General features: G+C 40.0%; 3 protein-coding genes across 3 annotated transcripts; all 3 read left to right on the top strand.

The window, feature by feature from the left end:
* The first annotated feature begins 2,272 nt into the window (after window positions 1-2,272).
* Window positions 2,273-3,226, top strand: LOC115828296 (olfactory receptor 10G4-like). Its single transcript, XM_030792254.1, has one exon. It carries the CDS (start codon window positions 2,273-2,275, stop codon window positions 3,224-3,226), a length of 954 nt encoding a protein of 317 aa, XP_030648114.1.
* Window positions 3,227-8,261: 5,035 nt separating this feature from the next.
* LOC115828295 (olfactory receptor 10G4-like) lies at window positions 8,262-9,215 on the top strand. Its single transcript, XM_030792253.1, has one exon. It carries the CDS (start codon window positions 8,262-8,264, stop codon window positions 9,213-9,215), a length of 954 nt encoding a protein of 317 aa, XP_030648113.1.
* A 2,146-nt stretch (window positions 9,216-11,361) lies between these two features.
* Window positions 11,362-12,315, top strand: LOC115828294 (olfactory receptor 10G4-like). Its single transcript, XM_030792251.1, has one exon. It carries the CDS (start codon window positions 11,362-11,364, stop codon window positions 12,313-12,315), a length of 954 nt encoding a protein of 317 aa, XP_030648111.1.
* Window positions 12,316-25,669: the final 13,354 nt, after the last annotated feature.

The following is a 25,669-nucleotide window of genomic DNA, read 5'->3' as shown; positions in this document are numbered from 1 at the left end:
GAGGATTTCTCCTCCATGGGAAGAAGAGAGAAGGCTTCCACAGATGGGAGAGAGGAGCAGACCATAGAAGAGAAGGCGCCAGAGGAGAGGGTGCGAAGGTTGTGCCTAGCTGAGACTGGCAGCGTGGGAGCAGAGGATTTCAGGGAGGGTGAGATCAAGAGAGAGAAAGACATGAAGAAGTGGTCTGAGGCGTGGAGTGGTGTGACGGTGAGATCAGGAACTTGGCAGCCTCTTGTGAAGACAAGGTCCAGTTGATTGCCACCCTTGTGTGTTGCAGGGGACTCCGTGAGGGTAAAGTCAAAGGACTGAAGGAGGGAGAGTAGGCCATCAGACTGAGTAAAATTCAGCGGAATGTTGAAGTCTCCAAGCAGCAGGATGGGAGTGCCGTCCTCAGGGAAGGAGCTGAGGAGGGTGTCCAATTCATCCAGGAATGCCTGCAGAGGACCTGGAGGGCGGTAGAGAACGGTCATGTGTAGTTTATAAGGGGAAGAAACAGAAACAGCATGAAATTCAAAGGATGAGGGAGAGATAGAAGGGAGAGATGTTTCTCGCAAGCTCCACGAGGGGGAGATCAGGAAGCCAGTTCCCCCACCCCTCCCCGAGGATCTGGGGGTGTGGGAGAAGGAAAAAGCAGTGGAGAGAGCAGCGGGAGTGGCCGTGTTCTCCGGCCTGATCCACGTCTCAGTTAGGGCCAGAAAGTGCAGGGACAGCATTGAGGCTTGGGCAGAGATGAAGTCGGCCTTCTGTACCGCCGACTGGCAGTTCCATAGGCCACCTGAAATGGCAACAGTCATATCAGCAGAGCGCGGCGGGTGGATGAAGTTAGCCAGGTGAGGATGCAGTGGCCGCCACCTGCAAAGAGTACGAGAGGAAACTCGAACAGGAGTAGTGAGATGACACATGATTAGTGTGAGAGAGCAGAAGGTGGACAAAGGTATTTAGAGAGCAAGGAAGGAGTCGCCAAGTGTTAGGATAAAAAAGCAATATTTTACCTTAAAAATTTGCTGGTAATACATACTTCCTTTTCTGTCTTTCCTTTAACATGATGAATTATGATTAATATGATTGCAAATTGTAACTTCATGTAAAAGTTTTTTTTTCTAATGAAAGCCTGTTTTGTTGAACCTGTCTCAATATATTTTAATATCTTACTGATCTTGTATTTCTCATCTTGTGTTATCAGTACAGATGTCCTGAGGGGTAAAGTAAAACAGTGTGTTGAATGGCTAATGACTCATGTCACTGATTGTGAGAGAACTTTCCTTTTAAAAGTTGGGTTGTGTAATAGCTGCAAATAAGTTCATTTCCTTTGAGGGCCTGTTGAGTTTTGTTCAAGCATGTGAACTTGTTCCACTTACATGACAAGTCGAAGATAATAATAAGATACACAACTATTCACCTTTTATGTACCTTGGTTTTGTCACAAACAGGGATATGCTGGATGTGGGTGAGGACAGGCTCAGTGTATAATAGACTTGGAAGATGGAGTACAGCGGACCAGGAAGAGGAACAGAGCAGGATCAGGACTCACACACTTAACAGAAGACTTTCCAAAGCTTTCAGACTTAGGGGTCATCACAGACTTCTAGTAAAGACAATTTCACACAAAGTACCAAAGGAAAATGAGGGGTATTTATACAACGATCAAACACTGTTTAATGAACTAAGAACAGATATATACTCTGACTAATTAACCAGAAAAACCAACTTAACAAATGACAAAGGAAAATTTGCTGCCCTAACTTTGCCAAATTTGCAACATCTGTTTGCATAAAGCTTTAGATATATTGGAAAATGTAACTGAAATAGCATAAAAGATATATAGTATGTTTTCATAGAGGTGAAATCAGTAAATATTTCTGTCAGTCCTGATGGGGTTGTTTTTTGCACACAGTTCCATGGCTGCTTCTTTAATGAGTATTGTGGCCTACAAACACCAGCTAGCTTATTCAGTGAGAGGGTTTAAGGGGAGTGGCGTTCCATCTGAAAATAAACACATAAAAATGCCAGGACACTCAGTAGTCCTGAGATTTGCTGCAAGTGCACCAAACAATCTTTCATCCCAAATACCTTGTGGGTTTTCTTCTTAAAGGTAGTGTCTCATATTTTGGTTTGTTTGAATTATTGTTTGTATTTATTCAAAACTAGTAATTTGATGACACTGTAAAAAAAATGCATAGACTATACTGCAACGACACAGTCTGTTGATAAATTTTTATGTCTTGTTTCACTGTTGTATTTATGTCTTCCAGCTATTTAACACTGAGAGAGAATGAATCCAGGAAATGACACAGGTGTAAGAGTACAACAGTTTACAATTATAGGCTTTGACCATTTATCTCATCAAAAACTTCTTGGATGTCTCATCCTAATATCTTATTCCCTTACTCTGTTGGGGAGTGGAACAAATATATGCCTCATTTTAACAGAGAGACGTTTACATAGACCCATGTATATTCTCATATGCAATTTAGCACTTGTGGATATCATGTTCACTACATGTGCCAGTACAACAATGATTTCAGTTACCCTAGCAGAGATTAAAACGATTTCTTACTACTCCTGTTTTTCAAGAATGTACGCTTTCCATGTGGGTGACATTACAACATGTTTGGCATTGTCTTTGATGGCTGTGGATCGTTTGGTTGCTATCAGCCTCCCATTAAGATACCACAGCATTCTCACAAATTCACGTATATTCATGCTCATTGCACTCACATGGCTTATTGCTATATGTGTCATGATACCTCTGGGCCTCATTATTGTTAATCTTCCTCACTGTCAGCCAATTATCAGATATGTGTATTGTGACTACCCTGCAATGGTGAGGGCTGCATGTGCAGATCCAGAACCATCATTTGGTACACCAGCAATTATAGGTGTATGGGTTCTATGTGGACAACTTCCATTTGTCTTTTTAACATATGTCAAAATTGCACACACTGTTCTAAAATTGCCAAATAAGGAAAGTCAGCGACAAATGATCGAAACATGCACTTCTCACGTTATCGCAGTCGCCTGTTACTTTGTACCAAAAGTAGTATCTATGCTGCTAACTAGAATAGGTGTTAAACTTAATCTTACTGAGCGGAATTCTGTGGTCATTGTGTCTTCAACTGTTCCCTCACTTCTTAATCCAATAGTTTATTGTTTGAGAACCAAGGAAATCAGAATGCAATTGCTGAAAATATTGTCAAAGTTCAATAATATTTTGCCAGTCAAATGATGATTACTTTTGATCTTTTGTTTTGATTGCTCACTGTAATGTTAAACGTTTGCTATGCAAGCATTTATCTACTTTTGGAAAGGTGAGGTGTCTCCACTCCACCTTTCTATGGATCCCATCCTAATCTGTTTGATTTGCATCTTGTAGTACAATGTTTCACTCCAGCTCAATAGCAGCCCCCCCCCCCGACCTCAAACACGCTCACACACAAAATTTTATAGTTTTCAGTTTTCACAGTTCCAAATATTCTCTCCTCCTGATTAGTGAACCTCTCAAAATCAGTACATCTTCCACCTTCTGATGTTGATTTGACTTGGCTGCATGAAGCCTCATGGCAAGGAAGGAATTGCCAAGTGTTAGGACAAAAAAGCAGTATTTTACTTAATGCAATATAATTTCCTGGTAACAGATACTTCCTTTTCTGTCTTTCTTTTAACGTGATGAATTATGATGAATTTGAATACAAACTGTAACTTCATGTAATATAGTTTTTTTTTCATGGAAACCTGTTTTGTTGAACCTGTTTCAATATATTTTAGTATTTGATTGGCTATTTCTGGTCTCGTGTTCTCAATAAAGACATCCTGAGGAGTAAAGTAAAATTGTGTCACAAAACTGAGGAGTAAAGTAAAATTGTGTCACAAAACTGAGGGATATGCTGGATGTGACTGAGGAACAGCTCAGTGTTTATTAGACTTGGAAGATGGAATACAGCTGATCAGGAAGAGGAACAGAACAGAATCAGGAGACACACACTTAACAGAGGAATTTCCAAAGCTTTCAGACTTAGGTGTCATCATAGACTTTTAGTAAAGACAGTTTCACACAAAATATCAAAGGAAAATTAAGAGTATTGACACAACCAAACAAAGCTTAATGACCTAACAAGTGTATACTATAACTAATTAATCAAACAAAAAAAAAAAAAACAGGGAGTGACTTAACAAATGACCAGTAGAGGGGTAAAGCAAGAACCAGAGTGTGACAGGTAGGTATTTTCCCATTTCAAAATTCATACTGTGGACGGCACAGTGGCGCAGTGCTTAGCACTATCACCTCACAGCAAGAAGGTCCCGGGTTTTTTCCTGGCTGGTTGGCCAGGGTCCTTTCTGTGTGGAGTTTGCATGTTCTATCCCGTGTCTGTATGGGTTTCTGCCAGGTGCTCCAGTTTCCTACCACTTTCCAAGGACATGTAATTTAGGTGAATTGCAGATAATAAATTGTCCCTAGGTGTGAATGTGTTTGTCTGTGTGTCTGCCCTGTGATGGCCTGGTGACCTGTCCAGGATGTTGTCCCCGCCCTTCACCCAATGGGATAGGCTCCAGCACCCCGCGACCTTAATTTGGAAAAGCGACTTGGAAAATGAATGAAAATTCATATTGTTTTATTCATTACTGTTTTATTTATCATACTGTTGTCTTTTAAATTTGGTTTCTCTGCATAGGCATGAATTAGCCACAATTAAATGCTGTTCCCTCCAAAAGTATCGTGATAAAGATGAGCAAAGTAGACGATTTTAAATAAACAATGAGACCATTAAATGTTTTTCACATGCTTCTTTTATTAGTATATCCTTGATTTAGGGATTTCGGGAGGATTTTTATCCATTTTCTCCTATGATGACAGGTCTGATTCCCTACACCATAAAAATTGTTCTCCACTGCACAACCCTTGTGCCTATCAAAGGCTTCAAGGACTTGCACATGTATCCTCTGATAAATGGGAAGCCAGTAAGCACATTTTTTAACCTGACACTGTACAAGCATCTCCATGGGAACATCACACATGTGGAGACCCACAGTATTTCCCTGGCTTTGCCTGTCACTGTACAGGTGCTCCATTGATACAAGAAGGCCTATTACATAACAAAGAGATTCTGTCTAATAGGGCTAAATGTTCAGTCACGTGACCACAAGTAATTTGTTTTGGTCACACATCAGTCTTTATTTCTGACAAGGGAAAATTCAAAACATGCACTCCTCATGTTGTGGCAGTCTCTTGTTACTTTCTACCAAAAGTAGTATATATGCTGTTAATCAGAATAATTGTTCAACTTAATCTCACTGAGCAGAATGCTGTGATCATTGTGGCCACAACAATTCCCTCACTTCTTTATCCAATAGTTTATTGTTTGAGGACTAAAGAAATCAGAACACAATTGCCAAAAATACTGTCAAAGTTCAATGATATTTTGCCACTCAAATGATTAGTTTTGTTCTTTTGTGTTGATTGCCTGTCAATCTTGTACTACAATGTTTCGCTCTGGTTGAATAGCCCCCCCCACCCACCCACCCCCCCAACACACGCACACACGCACACACGCACAGAACTTATTTAGTTTTCACAGTTCCTAACATTTCTTCCTGATTTAGCGAACCTCTTAAAATCAGCACATCTTTCACATTCTGATGTAGATTTAACTTGGCTGCATGAAGGCTCATAGCAAGGAAGGAGTCACCAAGTGTTAGGACAAAAAAGCAATATTTTACCTACCGCATAAAAATTTGCTGGTAATACATACTTCCTTTTCTGTCTTTTCTTTAACATGATGAATATGATTGCAAATTGTAACTTCATGTAAAAGGTCTTTTTTTTTCTAATGAAAGCCTGTTTTGTTGAACCTGTTTCAATATATTTTAATATTTTACTGAGTATTTCTCATCTTGTGTTATCAGTGCAGATATCCTGAGGAGTAAAGTAAAACAGTGTGTTGAATGGCAAATGATTCATGTCACTGATTGTGAGAGAAGTTTCCTTTTAAAAGTTGGGTTGGGTAATACCTGCAAATAAGTTCATTTCCTTTGAGAGTCTGTTGAGTTTTGTTCAAGCATGTGAATTTGTTCCACTTACGTAACAAGTAGAAAATAATAATAAGATCCACAATTATTCACCTTTTATGTACCTTGGTTGTGTCACAAACTGAGGGATATGCTGGATGTGTGTGAGGACAGGCTCAGTGTATATTAGACTTCGAACATGGAATACAGCGGACCAGGAGCAGAACAGAATCAGGAGACACACACTTAACAGAAGACTTTCCAAAGCTTTCAGACTCAAGGATCATCACAGACTTCTAGTAAAGAGAATTTCATGCAAAGTGCCAAAGTACCGCTGGATTCCTTGGGTCAAGGCAAGTTTAAGGCACTCATGAGCTCATTATCTGCCATATTAGATTTTCCACCATACTGGATTTTATCAAAAAGTGATTTTTCGCTGCTCTTCACCAAATTTGGCACGGATGATGTTCAGACCAAGCCTCACAAAAGTTATCCAATGGATTTTTGATTTCAAAAGCGTTCGTCCATCACAGCCGATCGAATTTGGTGGCAAAGTCGCCAAACAGGAAGTGAGCTCATATTTTAGCAATGCTTTGATGTATCAACACCAGACTTGGTGCACTGACTCAAAACTCCGTCCAAAGGGAGTCCAGAAAAAATTGCCCCATTTTACCACTCGGGGGTGCCATAATAGGAAAAAACATGTTTTTGTTCATTACTCTTCACATGGTTGGTCTAAAGTCATGACTGTCATTTGAAGTCATGCCTTTGTGGATGCTGAGGTCTGGACATGTTGCCATTTCGTGCTGTGCAATTGTATTCGATGGCAAAGCCGGCAAACAGGAAGTAAGGCGATTTCCTAGAATTATACAGTAAAAAGTAGTGAAATTTGGCACATTGATTAGGACTCCTACCCTGATTCTATCCCGAAAGTTTCATATCTGCCCATAAAGCACTCTAGTGCCACCAACAGGTCAAAGCTGGAGGCACATTCACACATGACTCTTTTGAAGGATATGAGGAAAATTCAAAAATGAGGTGATGCTGGATTCTTTGCGTCAAACCGTAGTCATTGCAATCAATGATGTCAATTTCTGCCACAATGGATTTTCTGCGATTTTGGTTTTTATAAAAATTGGGGGGGTTTCACGGCTCCTTAGACAAACTTTGTCCAATCTTCACCAAATCTGCAAAAGATCGTCTTCAGACTGAGCCTCACAAAAGTTATCAGATGGATTTTTGATTTTCCAAAACATTCAGCCATAACAGCCAATCGAAATCGGCAGCAAAACCGCCAAACAGGAAGTGAGCCCATATCTCAGCAATTTTTTGATGTATCTACACTAAACTTCGGGGCCTGACTCAAGACCTCACCTAAGAGGAGTCCACAAAGAAATTGCCCAATTTCACCACTTGGGGGCACTTTTATGAGGAAAAAGATGGTTTTGCTCATTATTCTTTGCATCTTTGGTCTAAAATCATGATTGTTATTTCAATTCATACCTGTTTTGATCCTGAAGTCTGCACACCAATTCAACTATTACTACAGCATGCTTTGCCCCCTCATTGCTGCTTGCAGCTATATTGGAAAATGTAATTGAAATGACATAAAAGATAAATACTATGTTTTCATGGTGGTGAAATCAGTAAATATTTCTGTCAGTCCTGATGGGGTTGTTTTTTGCACACAATTCCATGGCTACTTCCTTAATGAGTACTGTGGCCTACAAACACCAGTTAGCATATTCAGTGAGAGGATTTAAGGGGAGTGGCGTTCCATCTGAAAAAAAGTACATAAAAATGCCAGGACTGTCAACAGTCTACAGATTTGCTGCAAGTGCACCAAACAATCTTTCGTCCCAAATACCTTTTGGGTTTTCTTCTTAAAGGTAGTGTCTCATGTTTTGATTTGCAATTTACAATTTAGCATTTGGCAGACGCTTTTAGCCAAAGCGACTTACAATCAGTGCAATCGTGATTTGTTTGAGTTACACCTGATATTTTGTAAAAGATAGTAATATAATGAACTCGATGTACTAATGATGTGTAGTTTTGCTTTTGCTATTTTTTTTTTTTTTGTAGTCTGGTTTGGAGAAAATTCTTTTGTTAGAAAGGTTGTATTTATTCAAAACCAGTACTTTGATAACACTGTTAAAAAAAATACATAGACTATACTGCAACAACAGTCTGTTGACAATTTTTAATGTCTTGCTTCACTGTTGTATTTATCTTTTTCAGCTGTTTAACGCTGACAGAAAATGAATCCAGGAAATGACACAGGTGTAAGAGTACAACAGTTTACAATTATAGGTTTTGACCATTTATCTCATCAAAAGCTTCTTGGATGTCTCATCCTCATATCTTATTTCCTTACATTGTTGACCAGTGGAACAAACATATGCCTCATTTTAACAGAGAGACGTTTACACAGACCCATGTATATTCTCATATGCAATTTAGCACTTGTGGATATCATGTTCACTACAAGCGCCAGTACAACAATGATTTCAGTTCTCCTTGCTGAGATTAAAACGATTTCTTACTACTCCTGTTTTTCAAGAATGTACGCTTACCATCTCGGTGATATTACAGAATGTTTGGCATTGTCATTGATGGCTGTGGATCGTTTGGTTGCTATCAGCCTCCCATTAAGATACCACAGCATTCTCACAAATTCACGTATATTCATGCTCATTGCACTCACATGGCTTATTGCTATATGTGTCATGATACCCCCAGGCCTCGTTGCTGATAATCTTCCCTACTGTCAACCAATAATCAGATATGTGTTTTGTGACTACCCTGCAATGGTGAGGGCTGCGTGTGCAGATCCAGAACAATCATTTGGGGTATCAACAATAATAGGTGTATGGGTTCTATGTGGACAACTTCCATTTGTCTTTTTAACATATGTCAAAATTGCACACACTGTTCTAAGATTGCCAAATAAGGAAAGTCAGGGACAGATGTTCAAAACATGCACTTCTCATGTTATAGCAGTCTCCTGTTACTTTTTACCGAAAGTAGTATCTGGACTGTTAACCAGAGTAGGTGTCAGACTTAATCTAACTGAGCGGAATGCTGTCATCATTCTGTCCACAATGATTCCCTCACTCGTTAACCCAGTAGTTTATTGTTTAAGGACTAAAGAAATCAGAACACAGTTGCTGAAAACATTGTCCAAGTTCAATTATATTATGCCAGTCAAGTGATGATTTAGTTTTGATTTTTTGTGTTGATCACTAACCGTAATGTTAAACATTTGCTATGCAAGCATTGATCTACTTTTGGAAAGGCGAGGTGTCTTCACTCCCCCTATGAAATTAAATATATGAAATCCAGCTCAACCTAGTTGATTTGCCTGGCGGTTTGTACTACAACATTTCACTCCAAATCAGTAGCAAACACACACACACACACACACATTTTTTTTAGTTTTCAGGTTTCACAGTTTTAAATATTTTCTCCCCCCAATGTAGTGAGCCTCTGAAAATCAGCACATCTTCCACCTTCTGATGTAGATTTGGCTTGGCTGCATGAAGGCTCATGGCAAGGAAGGAATCGCCAAGTGTTAGGGCAAAAAAGCAGTATTGTAATAGATATTTCCTTTTCTGTCTTTTTTTTGTTGTTGTTGAAATGTGATGAATTATGATGAATATTAATAGAACCTATAATTTCATGTAATATAGTTTTTTTATGAAAACCTGTTTTGTTGAACCTGTTTTAATATATTTTAGTCTTCAATTTAAATCTTCTGATCTCCTGTTATCAGTAAAAATATCTTGAGGAGTAAAGTAAAACACTGCACTGAATGGCTTATGACTCATGTCACTGATTGTGAGAGAAGTCTCCTTTTAAAGGTTTAAAGGTTTCCTTTTAAAAGTAATAGCTGCAAATAAGTGCATTTCCTTTGAGGGCCTGTTGAGTTTTGTCCAAGCATGTGAATTTGTTCCACTTACGTAACAAGTAGAAGATAATAATAAGATCCACATGTATGTACCTTTTATGTACCTTGGTTGTGTCACAAACTGAGGGATATGCTGGATGTGTGTGAGGACAAGCTCAGTGTATATTAGACTTGGAAGATGGAGTAGAGCGGACCAGGGAGAAGAACAGAAAATAATCAGGATATACACACTTAACAGAGGAATTTCCAAAGCTTTCAGACTTAGGGGTCATCACAGACTTCTAGTAAAGACAATTTCACACAAAGTACCAAAGGAAAATGAAGAGTGTTTATTAGGGCTGGGTACCGAACTTCGATTATGGCACCGACTGAATTGCTTCAATACTATGGAGTATCGAAAAATGCCTTATCATTCAGTACCAAATTTCGATATCTAAGGAGTAAATCTTATCAGCGTCAGTGCACCAATAAGTATGCGTCACATTGTGGGTATAAAAATGTCTAAGGGTGTCTTCACATGTAGCGTCTTTTTTTTCTTTTTTTTTAATGAAACACGCTGGCCACACCTATTTTTCAGGTAGAAAGAAACACTGGCAGCATTTGTTCCAAAAAGCAGTTGAGAGCGTCCACTGTACAAGCATCTCCATGGGAACATCACACATGTGGAGACCCACAGTATTTCCCTGTATTAGCCTGTCACTGTACAGGTGCCCTGTTGATACAGGAGATCCCATCTGATAGGGCTGAATGTTCAATTAAATGACCACAAATCATTTGTTTTGGTAACACATCAGTCTTCTGCATGTCTGACAAGGTAAAATATATTGCCCTAACTTTACCAAATTTGCAGCATCTGTTTCCATAAAGCTTTAGATATATTGCAAAATGTAACTGAAATGACATAAACGATAAATGCTATGTTTTCATAGTGGTGACATAAGCAAATATTTCTATCAGTCCTGATGGGGTTGTTTTTTGCACATGACTACTTGTTTAATGAGTACTGTGGCCTAAAATCAACGGCCAGCTTATTCAATGAGAGGGTTAAAGGGGAGTGGCATTCCATCCGAAAACACACATAAAAATGCCAGGACTCTCAGCAATCTACAGATTTGCTGCAAGTGCACCAAATACTTGATAAAGGTAATATCTCATGCTTTGGTTCATTTGAAATACACCAGACATTTTGTAAAAGATAACATAATGAACACGATGTATTAATGATGTATAGTTTTGCTTTTTCTTTTTTTTTCTTTTTTTTTTCTTTTTTTGCAACCTGGTTTGTAGAAAATTCTTTCTTAGAAAGCTTGCGTGTATTCGGAGCCAGTACACTGATAACTCGAAATACGAAATACATAGACTATACTGCAATCACACAGTCTTTTGATGATTTTTAATGTCTGGCTTCACTGTTGTATTTATCTCTTTCAGCTGTTTAACGCTGACAGAAAATGAATCCAGGAAATGACACAGGTGTAAGAGTACAACAGTTTACAATTATAGGTTTTGACCATTTATCCAATCAGAAACTTCTTGGATGTCTCATCCTCATATCTTATTTCCTTACATTGTTGACCAGTGGAACAAATATATGCCTCATTTTAACAGAGAGACGTTTACATAGACCCATGTATATTCTCATATGCAATTTAGCACTTGTGGATATCATGTTCACTACAAGCGCCAGTACAACAATGATTTCAGTTCTCCTTGCTGAGATTAAAACGATTTCTTACTACTCCTGTATTTCAAGAATGTACGCTTACCATCTTGGTGATATGACAGAATGTTTGGCATTGTCATTGATGGCTGTGGATCGTTTGGTTGCTATCAGCCTCCCATTAAGATACCACAGCATTCTCACAAATTCACGTATATTCATGCTCATTGCACTCACATGGCTTATTGCTATATGTGCTATGATACCCCTGGGCCTCATTGCTGATAATCTTCCCTACTGTCAGCCAATTATCAGATATGTGTTTTGTGACTACGCTGCAATGGTGAGGGCTGCATGTGCAGATCCAGAACAATCATTTGGGGTATCAACAATACTAGGTATATGGCTTCTATGTGGACAACTTCCATTTGTCTTTTTAACATATGTCAAAATTGCACACACTGTTCTAAGATTGCCAAATAAGGAAAGTCAGGGACAAATGTTCAAAACATGCACTTCTCATGTTATAGCAGTCTCCTGTTACTTTATACCGAAAGTAGTATCTGGACTGTTAACCAGAGTAGGTGTCAGACTTAATCTAACTGAGCGGAATGCTGTAGTCATTCTGTCCACAATGATTCCCTCACTCGTTAACCCAGTAGTTTACTGTTTAAGAACTAAAGAAATCAGAACACAGTTGCTGAAAACATTGTCCAAGTTCAATTATATTATGCCAGTCAAGTGATGATTTAGTAGGATCTTCTGTATCGATTGCTTTTTTAATTTTCGTCCTGCCAAAGTAGATCAGCGCTTGCATTGCAAAGTGTCTCCACTTCCCCCTTCCACTGTGGAATCCAATTCAGTCTGGTTGATTTTACTGTCTGTTGTACTACAATGTTTCACACCATTTTAACAGTTGTTCCCCCCTCCAAACCGTGTAGTTTTCACAATTCCAAATATTTGCTCCTTTCCCCTCTCAAAACAAGCACATCTTCCACTTCTTGACATAGATTTAACTTCGCTCCACTTTCACTGTCATGAGCCTTAATGCAGTCAAGTGTTAGGATGAAAAAACAGTATTTTACTTAATGCATTATAATTTCCTGGTAATAGATATGTCATTCTTTTCTGTTTTCTTTGTAATGTGACAAATTTGAATGAATATTAATATCAACTGTAATTTCCTCTAACACAATCCTTTTATTATGGAAACCTGTTTTGTTGAGCTTGTTTTTATATATTTCAATATTTGATTCAAAACGTCTGATCTGTTGTTATCAATAAAGTTATCCTGAGGAGTAAAGTGAAACAGTCTATTGCATGGTTTATGACTGCCACTGATTGTGAGGGTCAAAGGTTGGGTATTAGTTACAACTAAGTTCATTTCCTTTGGGGGTCACTTGAGTTTTATCTGGGCACATGGATTTGTTCCACTTATGTAAGAAGAACAAGATCCACAAGTATTTACCTTTTACCTTCTTTGGTACGTATTTTTCCTATTTCAGGATTCATACTGTTTGATTTTGCCTGTTAAGTTTTGTTTTTCCTCATTAGCTTAGAATAGCCACAATAAAATGCAGTTCCCTCCAAAAGCATTATGATAAGGATGAGTTAAGTAGACTACATAAAATGAACAATGAGACCACTAGCTAAATTTCACATGCTGCTTTTTCGAGTGTATTCTTTAAGTTTTAGGGAGGATTTTTTACCCATTTTCTCCCAAATTGACGGATAAAAAAAAAAGTCCAGTGTTCTTCACAACAACCTCACCAGCTGATAGTAGTATTGTGACTGGAAATCTGAAGCCCAGCATGGGGCACCATATAATTTAATCTAACCCTAACCCTAACCACAATATTTCAGTGCACATGAGTTAATCTTAAGTGTGTGCACTGTGGCTTCCCATGACTTCTTTATTCACAAGGAAAACTATTGTATCACAGTTAAATGCATGTTACCTGTCACCAACAGTAAGAGCAGCTGTCATAAAGAAGGCAAGTCACTGCTAATCCTCAGGTCATAAAATAATAAGATCCCCTTTCAAATTATTTTAGTAAAGCTGAAGACCATATATCATGATTGTAAATTAGACATCTATAGCACTTTACAGATAGGTAATTATAGGGTAACGATATGGTAATACTATGGTAATGAGTTGTACTTATCCATAAATTAAATGGTAATTTTCTAGTTGTTACTAAATAATAAGTCAGTAATTTAAGGAGTAACAAGTCAGTAATAAAATAGTAAAATAATGGCAATGAGTTGAAATTATCCATAAATTAAATGTTTCCTAGTTATTTTCCTAGTTGTTACTAAATACATCAGTAATTATCAGGGTAATAAGTCAGTAATAAAAACGTTTAAAAAATGGTAACAAGTTAATAATTATAATTTATTTAATTACCTTAATTATCTGTGAATAAAATATTAGTTTTCCAGTCATTACTAAATAATTATTAACTGTTGCAATAATAACTGAGTATTACTAAACAATTCGCCAGTAATTGTTGCATAATTTTTACATTTTTAGGTCTTAAACATTCAGCTCTTACAGCATAATGTCTGATTAACCAACATTTCACACTAATTCTTCCAAATACCCATAGGGTTTCAAGCCATGAGGGTTATTACCCCAAAACAAATTAAGTACTTCTGCTGAAACTATGCGGTATCAGGGCTATAAAATACTAATTTACCTGTTTCCACTTTGTTTCTTACCTGTTATGTCTTTAAATGGTCAGGTGAAGCATGAAGTACAAACACAGTAATGGACTGTAATTCCAGTGAAATTAAATGGTATTGGAGCTGTAAAATGCAAACTTACTTCTTTCCATCTTGTTTCTCTGTTATTGCATCACATGTCAGGTGATGGCATCAGAGTTCTCCAAAATGGTGTGGGAAGTTGCATCGAAAATATAATTAATTAGTGCATTACAATCATCTAGTGTTATTATATTACTTTTAGATATAGGCCTACCTACAGACAAGTGTTGTTACCCAATGAGGTAAATAAACTGATATTACATGAAATCAGCGCTGGAAAATGCAACATCACATGTTCCCATTGTGTTACCTGGTAACAAGACAGTGTTACACTATTATGAAATCACACCATACATCTCTTTGTACAACCTGTTTATCTTTCCTTGGAGATAGATTATCTTTCCTTGGCGTTAGAAAAAGGAACACCACTATACACAATAATACGCTAGAATAATGACAATATTTAATAAAATGCTACTGAGCAGATTTCATAATTCTTACTTTTCAAACTATTATTTCTTTCCCCTGTGGAGAACTGCAGCAGATGTTCTGCAGAATTTGCACAGTGAGGGAAAACCAACAAACCAACCAAAAACAGCATTTTTAATAATAAAGCTACAAGCTCTTATTTTACATGCAGGTATGCATTATGTCACATTTCTTATTATTGATTGTTTTCTGACTTTGAATGTTCGGATTAATTTGGATTCTCACATCTGTATCTCAAAATGAATCATACTTCATATTTCCAGGAGTTGACCAAGAACACCATTCCTATGTTCCTTGGCCAACCAATAGCGCCATGCTATGAATGCCAGATTGTCCCTCAGTGTTTTAACAGTGATATTGCCTCTTTAATGGTATACATCCCTTTTGTAGGTTCTCCATGCTCTTTCATGACGCTGGGTGTGAACACCAGTTCTAGGATGCACAAAAAACCTACAATGGTTGACTTGGTAGTGGATGAAGCCTTCTTGCTGAAGTCTGTATGCAGGCCAGGAGTCACTAAGAGTTGTGCTTGCTGGCCTGACATCTTCTGATGATTGGAATAAGGTGTGGTGCACCTCTTCATTGGACAAACTTTAAGATTGGCCATCTGCATCTCCCTTTCACCTTCAGCATTTCAAAGACCCAACCTCGCCTTCTCCAAGTTGCCCCAAAGCATCCATGTGCATCTTGAAATATTTAATAGGACTCTGTGAGATTGTTTCATAGATTATGCTGTCATACAAGGCTGTTATTGGCAACTACATAATCCAGTGATTAATTTATTCAAAGTTCCAACATAACCAAAACAAAATGTGAGAGCCTTACCTTTCTCTTATGGCAGAATTTGCTTTTGTCTAAACTGACAGTTTAGACAATTACAATATATTCAAATTTACCAATTCAAATTTCCCAATTCAGAACTTCACAGCAAAGGACCTGAGTTTGCTAACTGTTGGCCTGAGCTGATTGTTAACTGGACCAGAAGTGTTCAAGATTGTAGTGGCTACAACATATCCTCCATGGTGACTACATGTATAAATATACATACATGCATACATACTAACATGGCAATGGTATACATAAGTTGTGGTTAATGGCTTGCAATGAATATTAGACTGAGTACTAATATCACTTAGCAATTATCATAACCTTACTTGAGAATCAGAACCTAGTTAAAATACAGTTTCTCTGGACAGCTTTTTTTATAGTTCAGCACTCTGAACACTGAACCTAGAAACTACTCAAAACAAGTCTTCATTAGCATGAACATTTATTAAATAGCAGCATTAGAGTCACAAGTGCAATAATACTCTTAAAATTCAGTTCTCTTAGATAATTGTTATGTGCACTGTGCATTTTGTTTTTTCTTGTTTTCCTCCCCGTTTCGCCTGTGTCTTGTTTTCCTCTCTCTCTCTCTCTCTCTCTCTCTCTCTCTCTCTTCTCTCGCTGTACTCTCCTTACGCAGGTATCCAGCTGCAGCGCAAAGCAGCTGTCAGTCTTCATCTGGCCTGGTGTTGCATCCTGTCTCCTTGATTCAGCCCAGCCAGCCAGAGTGCCCCTTCCAGGCCTGGCCAAGCAGAGACGGAGCGCTCAAATTTAAAGATGTCGGATTTGAAGTGTGCAGATTTCAATCTCACTTTGACCCTTCATTCTTTTGTGTTTTTGCTATTTACAAACTTGTCGTTACCACGTTTGTCTGTGTATCATTTTCTGACTTCGTTTTCTGAATTGTGTCTCGGCTTGTTTACATTTGGTTACCGTGGGAAGAGAGCAGGTGGGGGATCCCCATGGTAATTTATCACTTTGTATAGGGGTTGTGTTAGATGCGGGTGCCACTTTTGTATGTTTTGTTCTTTTAGGTTGTCAGGGAAGTTAGGTTTCCTTTGGCTCTGCCACCTTTTTGTTTTGTAGATAAGTGTGTGTGTTTTGGTGAAGGTATTTAGGGTGTTTTGTTTGCTTGGTTCTTTTCGTGGACATCGTCTGTTCTCTCCCCCCCCCTTTTTCCCTTGTATGTTTGTTATTGTAAATATTCTGTATATATCTGTAAATATAGTTTTGTACATACTATTAATATATCACACATTTTCCTTGTACATTGCTCCCGTGTCTGTGTTTTCGTTGCACTGTCCCAAGCTAGCACTGGTGGTGGAATTCTTTTATGCTGCATCCCTTATCAATACCCCTGGACACCATATCACACCTGGGACATAACATAAATTGGGGGCTCATCTGGGATATTGTTCCCCAAGCCCAGGATATTTCTTTCTCTTTGAATTGTTTGTCTTATTTTCCGCCCCGTATTTGTTTGTTTGTTTTTGTGGCCTTGCACGTTTGTGCACTTGCGTTTCTATGCCTAGTGGACGGTGTGTCAGTGGTGGGAGCAATGCCCCAGTTTAGTGTTGAGTTCCTCAGTAACCCCACTGTGGAACGGCTAGATACGTGCTGTAAGGATGATCTTTTGTTGCTAGCTGAGCATTCTAGCATTGCAGTTGGGAGGCAGGTATTGAAGAACATTATTAGGCTCTCTGTGTTTTAAGGTCTGGAGGAGCGGGGAGTGTATGCGCTGGATGCACCTGCACATGCTGCCTCTCCCACCATGGACTCTGCCCCAGTTGCTCAACAGGTTCTGCCTGGGTTTGATGTCAGCAAACATATTAATTTGGTGCCGCCTTCCCATGAATCTGAAGTTGATTGTTATTTCAGTGCCTTTGAGCGCATTGCAGCTTCACTGCAATGGCCTAAAGAGGTCTGGCCCTTATTGCTGCAGTGCAAATTTGTAGGTAAGGCACATGAGGTTTGTTTTGCACTTTCACTGGCCCAGGGCCTGCAGTATGACACTGTTAAGGCAGCTGTACAGCATCGATATGAGTTGGTGCCTAAGGCTTATAGGCAGCGGTTTAGGAGCCATAAGAAGTCAGTGAGTCAGATGTTTGTTCAGTTGGCTAGAGAGAAGGGTATTCTCTTCAGTAAGCGGTGTGTGTCAAGCAAGGTGTCTGATTTTGCAACTCTTCATGAGCTAGTCCTCTTGGAGGAATTAAAGAATTGTTTGCCTGAGCGTATGGCTTCGTATTTAAATGAACAGAGAGTGCAGTCATTGTCTCAAGCAGCTGTGTTGGCAGATGAGTTTAGCTCAACACACAAGACTGTGTTCATGTCTGCTCGTGCCCCAACTCAGAGCAATGAGAAACCACCCACAGTCACCAAATCTCAGAATGAGAAACAGTCCCGTTCCAAAGCTGATTGGAAATGTTTTTATTGTCATGAAGCAGGTCATGTAATTGCCGACTGTCTGAGTTTAAAATACAAACAGCAACGACAATAGTCGGACTATTCTAATAGCGTGGGTCTGGTTAAAATGGTCCTTGAACAGTCTAGTCACTGTTAATCCCACCCCTGACACTAGCTATACTCCTTTTCTGTGGAAAAGGTTCATGTCAAAATCTGGCAAACTGGAGGAGCGGAAACTCATGGTCATGCTGCATAATACTGGTGCAGCTCAATCATTTATATACTCTGACACGCTAGATTTCGCAGAGGAAATCGTTGGGTCATATGTCCTGGTGCAGGATATTGAGATGGGCCGTCTAAGGGTTCCACCGCACACAATTTACTTGCAGTCTGACTTTGTTAATGATTTTGTCAAGATGAGGGTAAGACCATCACTGCCTTAATTTTGGGGAATGCCCTGGCAGGTGGTAAGGTGCCACCTTTACCAGAGGTGACTGCTATGCACGCGGAGCAGCCCCAGGCTGATGGGCTTGCTCATGAGTTTCCTGCTGTGTTTTCTGCTTCTGTAATGACTTGTGCTCAGTCCCACAAACATCACAACCCTGTCGATCTGTTTGATTCATTCCTTGCCTCCTCTGATCAAAACACGGTTTTGGTGGTATCACCAGTTGCGGACTCTGTGATAAAATGTCTTAAAGATCATGCTGAGTCTGTTGTTAGAAGGGATGAAGATTTTAAGCTGCCGAACACCCATGAGCAGCTTATAGCAGCCCAACGTGCAGATCTCTCTCTCGCTTTGTGTTTGTCTGCTATGGGAGAGTCCGAAACTATACATAGCAAACCAAGTGTTTATTTCATTGAGAAAGGTTTACTTATGCAAACGTAGTCACCAGCAGTATCTGATGACTCAGGGTGGAACACGGTTTTTCAGATTGTGGTGCTGACAGAGTGCTGACAATATGTTTTACAGTTAATGTATGATCATTACCTTGCAGGACTCTGAGATGTCACTAAGACTTACAGCCGTATGCTGCAGCATTTCTTTTGGCCTGGTATGAAGTCTGCGGTGGCTGACTACTGTCGAACCAGTCCTGCTTACCAGTTTATGGGTAAACCAAACCAGACAATTCCCCCTGCGCCTCTGTCCCCCATACTAGTGATAGGAGAACCACATGAGCATGTGCTGATTGATTGCGTGGGCCCCTTTCCTAAAACCAAGTCCAGTAATCAGTACTTGTTAATGGTCATGTGTGCTGCTACCCGATATCCCGAGGGATTTCCTCTACATACGATTACTGCCCCTGTCATAGTCAAAGCACTAATGCAGTTCTTTGCCACATTTGGCAAATTTCGTGTAATCTGATCAAGGCACAAACTTTTTGTCCAAAGTGTTCGTGCAGGTTATGCAAACGCTCTCTGTCAATCATAAGGTTTCGTGTGTTTATCACCCAGAATCACAGGTATTTGGGCATTCCTTGAGAGGTCCTCTGAAGCTCCTCAAAGAGCAACTGTTAAGTGATACCCCAAAGTCCCTGTTCAACATACTGGACTATGTTAGTGAGTGGCTTCACTCTGCCTGCCTGTACACTAATAAATTTTTGTCTTCTTGCAGACAGCAAGGAAAGCCTGCCACAACCAGAGAGCGGTGCCACACTGTTTTAGCCCTGGGGACCAAGTTTTGGTATTGTTACTGATCCCTGGTTCAGCTTTGCAAGCTGGTTTTTCTGGCCCTTATGCGGTGGACTGTAAGCTCTTTGAAACGGACTATATAATTCGGACGCCTAACCGAAAGACTTGTGTGTGCCACATGAACATGTTGAAGCCCTATCATGTTCGTGGCCAGGTTCCGGGAGCTCCGTATTCAGAGGCAAAAGCTAAGGTGAATACGGCCTGATTCCTTCCCTCTGCCACATATGGAGGATTGCATCGACAGAGTTGGGTTTGCGAAGTTTCTAAGTCAACTCGACCTGTTAAAAGGGTACTGGCAGGTTCTGTTAACTTCCGTGCTGCTGAGATCTCTGCCTTTGTTATGCCTCACCATTTTCTTTAGTACTCAGTTATGGCATTTGCAAAATGCAAATGCTTCGGCTCCATTTCAGCTACTGATGACTGTTGTTTTCAAGGGGGTACTGAACTGCGAAGCTTACTTAGATGACGCAGTAGTGTATTCTGCTGATTTGCAGATGCACATATAAGTACTTCGTTTAGATTTTAGTCACTTAAACTGTGCTTCCCTGACTCATAATTTGGCCAAATGTGAATTTGATAGTTGGCAAAGCTCAAGTATGTCAGGAGGTTGCCACAGTAGAGCCCATCCGATGATTCCCCGTGCCCGAGATGAGACGACAACTCATCAGGGTAGCAGTTCTCGAGATCAAACAGAATTTTTGCCTTCACTGATTGCACTGCCACCAGGTCCTTCGCACAGAGCAGCTGGTGCTATCGGGTATTTATCAAATTCCTTTACCTGAAAACAGTGCACCACTTAACTAGAGGTCTTCCACCACGCCTGGCATGATAGCCTGACGGATTATAAGCGTGTCCTCTCCACAGCCAGAGATGGTAAAAGTAAAAGAAGAAGTACTTTTGCTAAAAAAAGTACTCTAAGTAGAGTTAAACTGAGAAGCGTTTTTGTAAAGTGTAAGTTATTTTAACTCTTCCTAGAGTGATTTTTTTAGCAAAAGTACTTCTACTTTTACTTTTGCCATCTCTGTCCACAGCTAAATCCACTTACTACTCGACAATCATTAACCTTAACCAAAATAACCCCAGGCTCCTTTTTGTCACCGTATCTAAACTAACCCAGAATCACTCACCTCAGTCAAGCCCTTTTGCAGCAAACGATTTTCTTGAATTTTTTGTCACAATCCAACCTGGTCCTTCCACTGTTTAGCCATGTTTTCCCTCTCTCCTGTTTGTGCCCTGCTTCTGGGTTCCGCTCCAGGTTTTTGCAGCTACACCTATCACCAGCTTTGTCTCAACACACCTGTTAACTATCACCTCATTAGACTGTTTTAAAAGCCATGTCTCACCCATTCAGTGCTTGCCAGATTATCTTGTCTGTTCACTGGAGATTTTCTAGCCTTTTCATGAATATTCTGATTCTTGTTCCTGTTTTTGACTACTGCCTGTTTTTTGGATTTTTGCTCGTCTTGTTCTTTTGGTTTTTGGTGATTGCCTGGAATGTTTTGCTCTCCTTGTCTGTAACCTGTACCTGCTCACTTTGATTACTGCTTTGCTCTCCTGTACCTCTGTTTTTTGTATTGGACTGATCTCTAGTTTTTTTTAAACTCTGCCTGGACTCTAACCATGTTTTTGCCTGATCCCCATTTTTCCAGTCTGTGAATTGACTGTGGATTCTGCCTGCCATCTTCTGTGTTTGTTTTTTGATCATTAAAATTTCACCTTTTGAACTCTTGCCTCAGTCTGCTTTTGGGTTCAAACGCCATGTCCCAGGCTTCACAGGCCATGACATTTCTCTTGCAAAAAAATAGACTTAATTCATGGTTATATTCAAAATGATCTATCAAATCAGCGTACCTGCACACTCTCAATCACTGCACCAGACATTAATCAGGATGTGCACTGTTTAACCTAATTTAATCCTATCCCTTTAGGCATGCTATCCAAATTGGTGCACTCTGCTAAACCAGCCCCTTGCCTACTTGAACACCTACCTACTAAACCTTTTCATAGGGCTTTTCTCTGTCCTCGACCTAACAGTGCTTAACCTTCCAAATGTGTCACTTGAATCTGGTGTTTTACCTTCCGCTTCTAAAACAGCTGTAATCAGGCGTTTACTTAAAAAAATTAACCTTGACCCTGAAGCCTTAAATAATTACAGGCTGATTTCTGATCTCCCGTTTCTTTCAAAAGTAACTGAAAAAATGTAACTGATCAGCTTATAGCCTATATGTCCTCCAACAATCTGTTTGAAGTGTTTCAGTCAGGTGTCAGGTTCATTCTACTGAAACCACACTTACTAAAGTGATTAATGATCTTTTGTTAGCTATGGACACTGGTGCTACCTCCATTTTTATCCTGCTTTATCTGAGTGCAGCATTTGACACAATCTATCACACCATATTGTTGAAGTGCCTGGAAAATCAAATCAGTATTCATGGCTTGGTGCTTTCTTGGTTTAAATCTTATCTCTCAAAGAGAAAACAGTGTGTCAACTATAATAATGTGACCTCTGAGTACTGTTAGCTTGACTACAGTGTTCCTCAGGGGTCGGTCCTTGGCGGGGAAAAAGAAAAAAAAAACACGATGCTGCGAGCAAGCGTCAGGCACAAGCGCTATGCTAGCACCAGAAAAGTACTGTGCCCACCGAGTCATTCACCGCTACTGCAGTGGTAAATGCATAGACGCAGGGGGACGGGGTTTTTTTCCATTGGACTGGGTCTATCGCCATACAGTTTTTTTTTCGTTAATGAGAAGCCAGTTATATGTTATCTAATGTGCACTCAATATTTCTGTCATTCAAATTCAATAAAACTCATTAATTGTGTATACTGCAGTCTAGGTTGTCGATTTCTTTTGCCGCAGTAATGGTATTTTTTTCCCCTTTTGGAGGTATTTAAAAGGTCTTAAAAGTCATTAAATTTGTACTTAAAAATGTGCAGCTATCCTGGTTAGTCATAAACAACAGCTCTTAGCTGCTATGCCGTCGGCTGGCTTACGTCACTTCAGCGTTCCTACTGGCGGTGCGAATGCAAACAGAAAAAAAGCCCTAGAACGTATGTAGTTCTAAGGGAAGCTCCCCAGGGGGTAGTTCCTGTCAAATGAGACCCTAGAACTGTTTGGTCTGAAAGTCCCTAATATTGCAACCATAACTTCTTACCGTTTTTCCGAAGTTACACATGATAGCCCCACTTGGCAAAAAGAGATCCTCCGGGACGAGGATCCTAACAATGGAAGCGAGCCTCCGCGGAAAAGCAGGAAGAGGAAACACCAAGGAAAATGGGCCAGAACCCAAAACAGACTGCAAGCGAGTGCACACCGTCCACCCCTGCCTGATATCGTATTTGCTAATGTTCAGGCCGTGGATAACAAGCTGGGCGATATCAGGGCCCGGGTCTGCTTCCAAAGGGACATGTGGGACTGCAACATCCTTTGTTTCACTGAGGCATGGCTCTCCCCTGCGGTGCCAGATCATGCCGTTCGACCAGCTGAAACATTCTGTGTTTCGCATGGAGCAGACAGAGGAATCTGGCAAATCTAAAGGTGGTAAAGTATGTTTCATGACCAACAACAACAACTGGTGTGATCCGAGGAATGTTTCAGCTATAAAGCCACCTCTCTCCTGGCTTTTGGTAAGGCTGACTACGTCACCATCTTTCTCATACCGGAATACAAACAAAGGCTTAGGCAGGAAGCCCATGTAACAAGGGAGATCAGATGCTGGTCTGCCCAGTCAGAGGCTACACTTCAGGATGCACTGAGTGACGTGACCTGGGACATGTTCTGGGAGAGCTCTGATAGCGTCGCCATGTCTACAGAAATGGTGACGTGTTTCATGTCCAAGTTGATAGAAGATATCTTGCCCATGGTGACTGTGAAGGTCTTTCCCAACCAGAAACTGTGGGTTGATAAAACTATCTGCAAGACTCTGAAAGCATGCACCACCGGCTCAACTCTAGGGACATGACACCGTACAAAGCAGCGTCTTACAAGCTCAGACAAGTGGCTAAAAGGCAGTGCAGGGATAAAGTGTAGGTTCAATTCATAGTACAATTGTTATACACCTTTACCTTCTGCACTGTGCATCTTGTTTACACATTTCCACTGTTTACTCCTGTATATAGTCTCTGTTATCATTTATATTTTTATACTGATTCTCTGTTACCTATATGTACCTTTTTATATTTTTTATCTCCTATTTGATTTTAATTTTACACTGATATTTAGCCTTTAGCTTTCACTCCATGTATATAGTTTATATTATTATTTATTATTTTATATTGTTTTTTTTCTGTTACTTTACCTGTGTGTAGCTTTATTTATTTTTTTCTTCTTTTTTCTCTTCTCTTCTTTAGTTAATTTTATACTGATATTTAGCTTCACGTCTACTAGGGTTTGTCAGGGTTGTTGCAATTCTTTTCACTGCTGATGTACTTGTACAAGTATGTAACACAAATATCTTGAATCTGTTAAGGGCTGGATGTCTTCAAGTTTCCTGATGCTTAATACAGGCAAGACTGAAATGCTGATCATTGGTCCCCCTATTCATAAATATCTTTTTAGTGATCTTATCCTTAATTTTGACAGCTGCACCATCTCTCAAAACTCTATAGCTAAAAACCTTGTGATTTTTGACTGTGGTCTCTTGCTAGTCACTGCTAGTCACTCATCAAAAACACAACCAAAACTGCCTTTTATCACCTCTGTGATATCGCTAAAATTAGGTCCATGCTAAATATGGCTGATGCAGAAACAATTGTTCACACATTTGTCACGTCTCTCCTTGGTTACTGCAATGGTCTGTTCTCTGGTCTGCCTACCTCTAGTACCAAAAGTCTTCAGCTGGTCCAGAATGCTGCTGCCAGAATCCTGACCAGAACAAAGAAGTTTGACCACATTACACCTGTACTGGCTTCCCTTCATTGGCTCCCAATTCAGTGACTTAATTGGAACCTACACCCCCACCCCCCAAGCCCTGCATCCTGTGCTCTCAAGGTTGTTCCAAGAGTCAAAAAGAAGTCCGCTGGCTACTGAACCTTTTCCTACCGTTCTCCCTTCCTCTGGAATGGTATACCTACAGAAATTAGGGAGGCAAACTCTCTTGATACCGTCAAAAAAAACCTAAAAACTTATCTGTTTTCTCTAACTTATGGATAATATAATAAGGATTTCACCATTGAAGGAGGCTCTGTCCATGCTTGTAGGCTGTCCTGTCATAGTTCAGTTTAGTTTCTGCTGGTTTAGATGTCTCTCACAGTTTCTCCCTACTCTCTTTCCCCTTTACTTTATGTCTCTCCTCTGTCTTTGTGAGTGGATGTCTGTGTCTTGTTGCACAGATGTGGCGCCCATCTTTAGGTCTGTGGCTTGACTTTGTCCCCATGACTTTTGGTCCCTGGTTCTGCTCGCCCTGCGTGGCCCTGCTCCTTCTACGCCTTCCACGGCCATTAGCTTTGCTGTGTTAATGCATCTATCCACTACATTCTTTATTTACATTATTAAGTCCTTATACCCCAATAATGCTCTCCTTTTCCCCCCTCATCTTCTCCGTGTGTATGTCTCTTATGCTTGAGTATGAGTGTGGCTGTCTTCCTCCCAGATGTGCCCCGCCCCCTCCCCCAACCCATTTCCCCATCCTCTTCATCTCTTCCCTGTCATTCTCCTCTTAGTAGTCATCCCCCTCCCTCTGGCTGGTGTGGCGACTTCGTGACTGGTCATCGTGCTGTGCTGCTGTGGCTGTGTCGCCTGCCATGGTCATAGCCCCATGCTGCTTTTGTCATCTTATTTTGTCTGCTAGTGTGTTTTTTTTTTTCATTATGACTATATTGTTTTTAATTGCTCACTGGATCGACACCTTTTGCACACCTGTCTAACCATGAAAGGGTCTCCTCTCTCTGTGGTCCTTCTCAAGATTTCTGGGTTTTTTAGGGGGAGTT

Source organism: Chanos chanos, chromosome 15 (assembly GCF_902362185.1).
Source record: "Chanos chanos chromosome 15, fChaCha1.1, whole genome shotgun sequence".
In the NCBI taxonomy this organism is placed as follows: Eukaryota; Metazoa; Chordata; class Actinopteri; order Gonorynchiformes; family Chanidae; genus Chanos; species Chanos chanos.
This window is presented reverse-complemented; position numbering and strand designations above follow the sequence as displayed.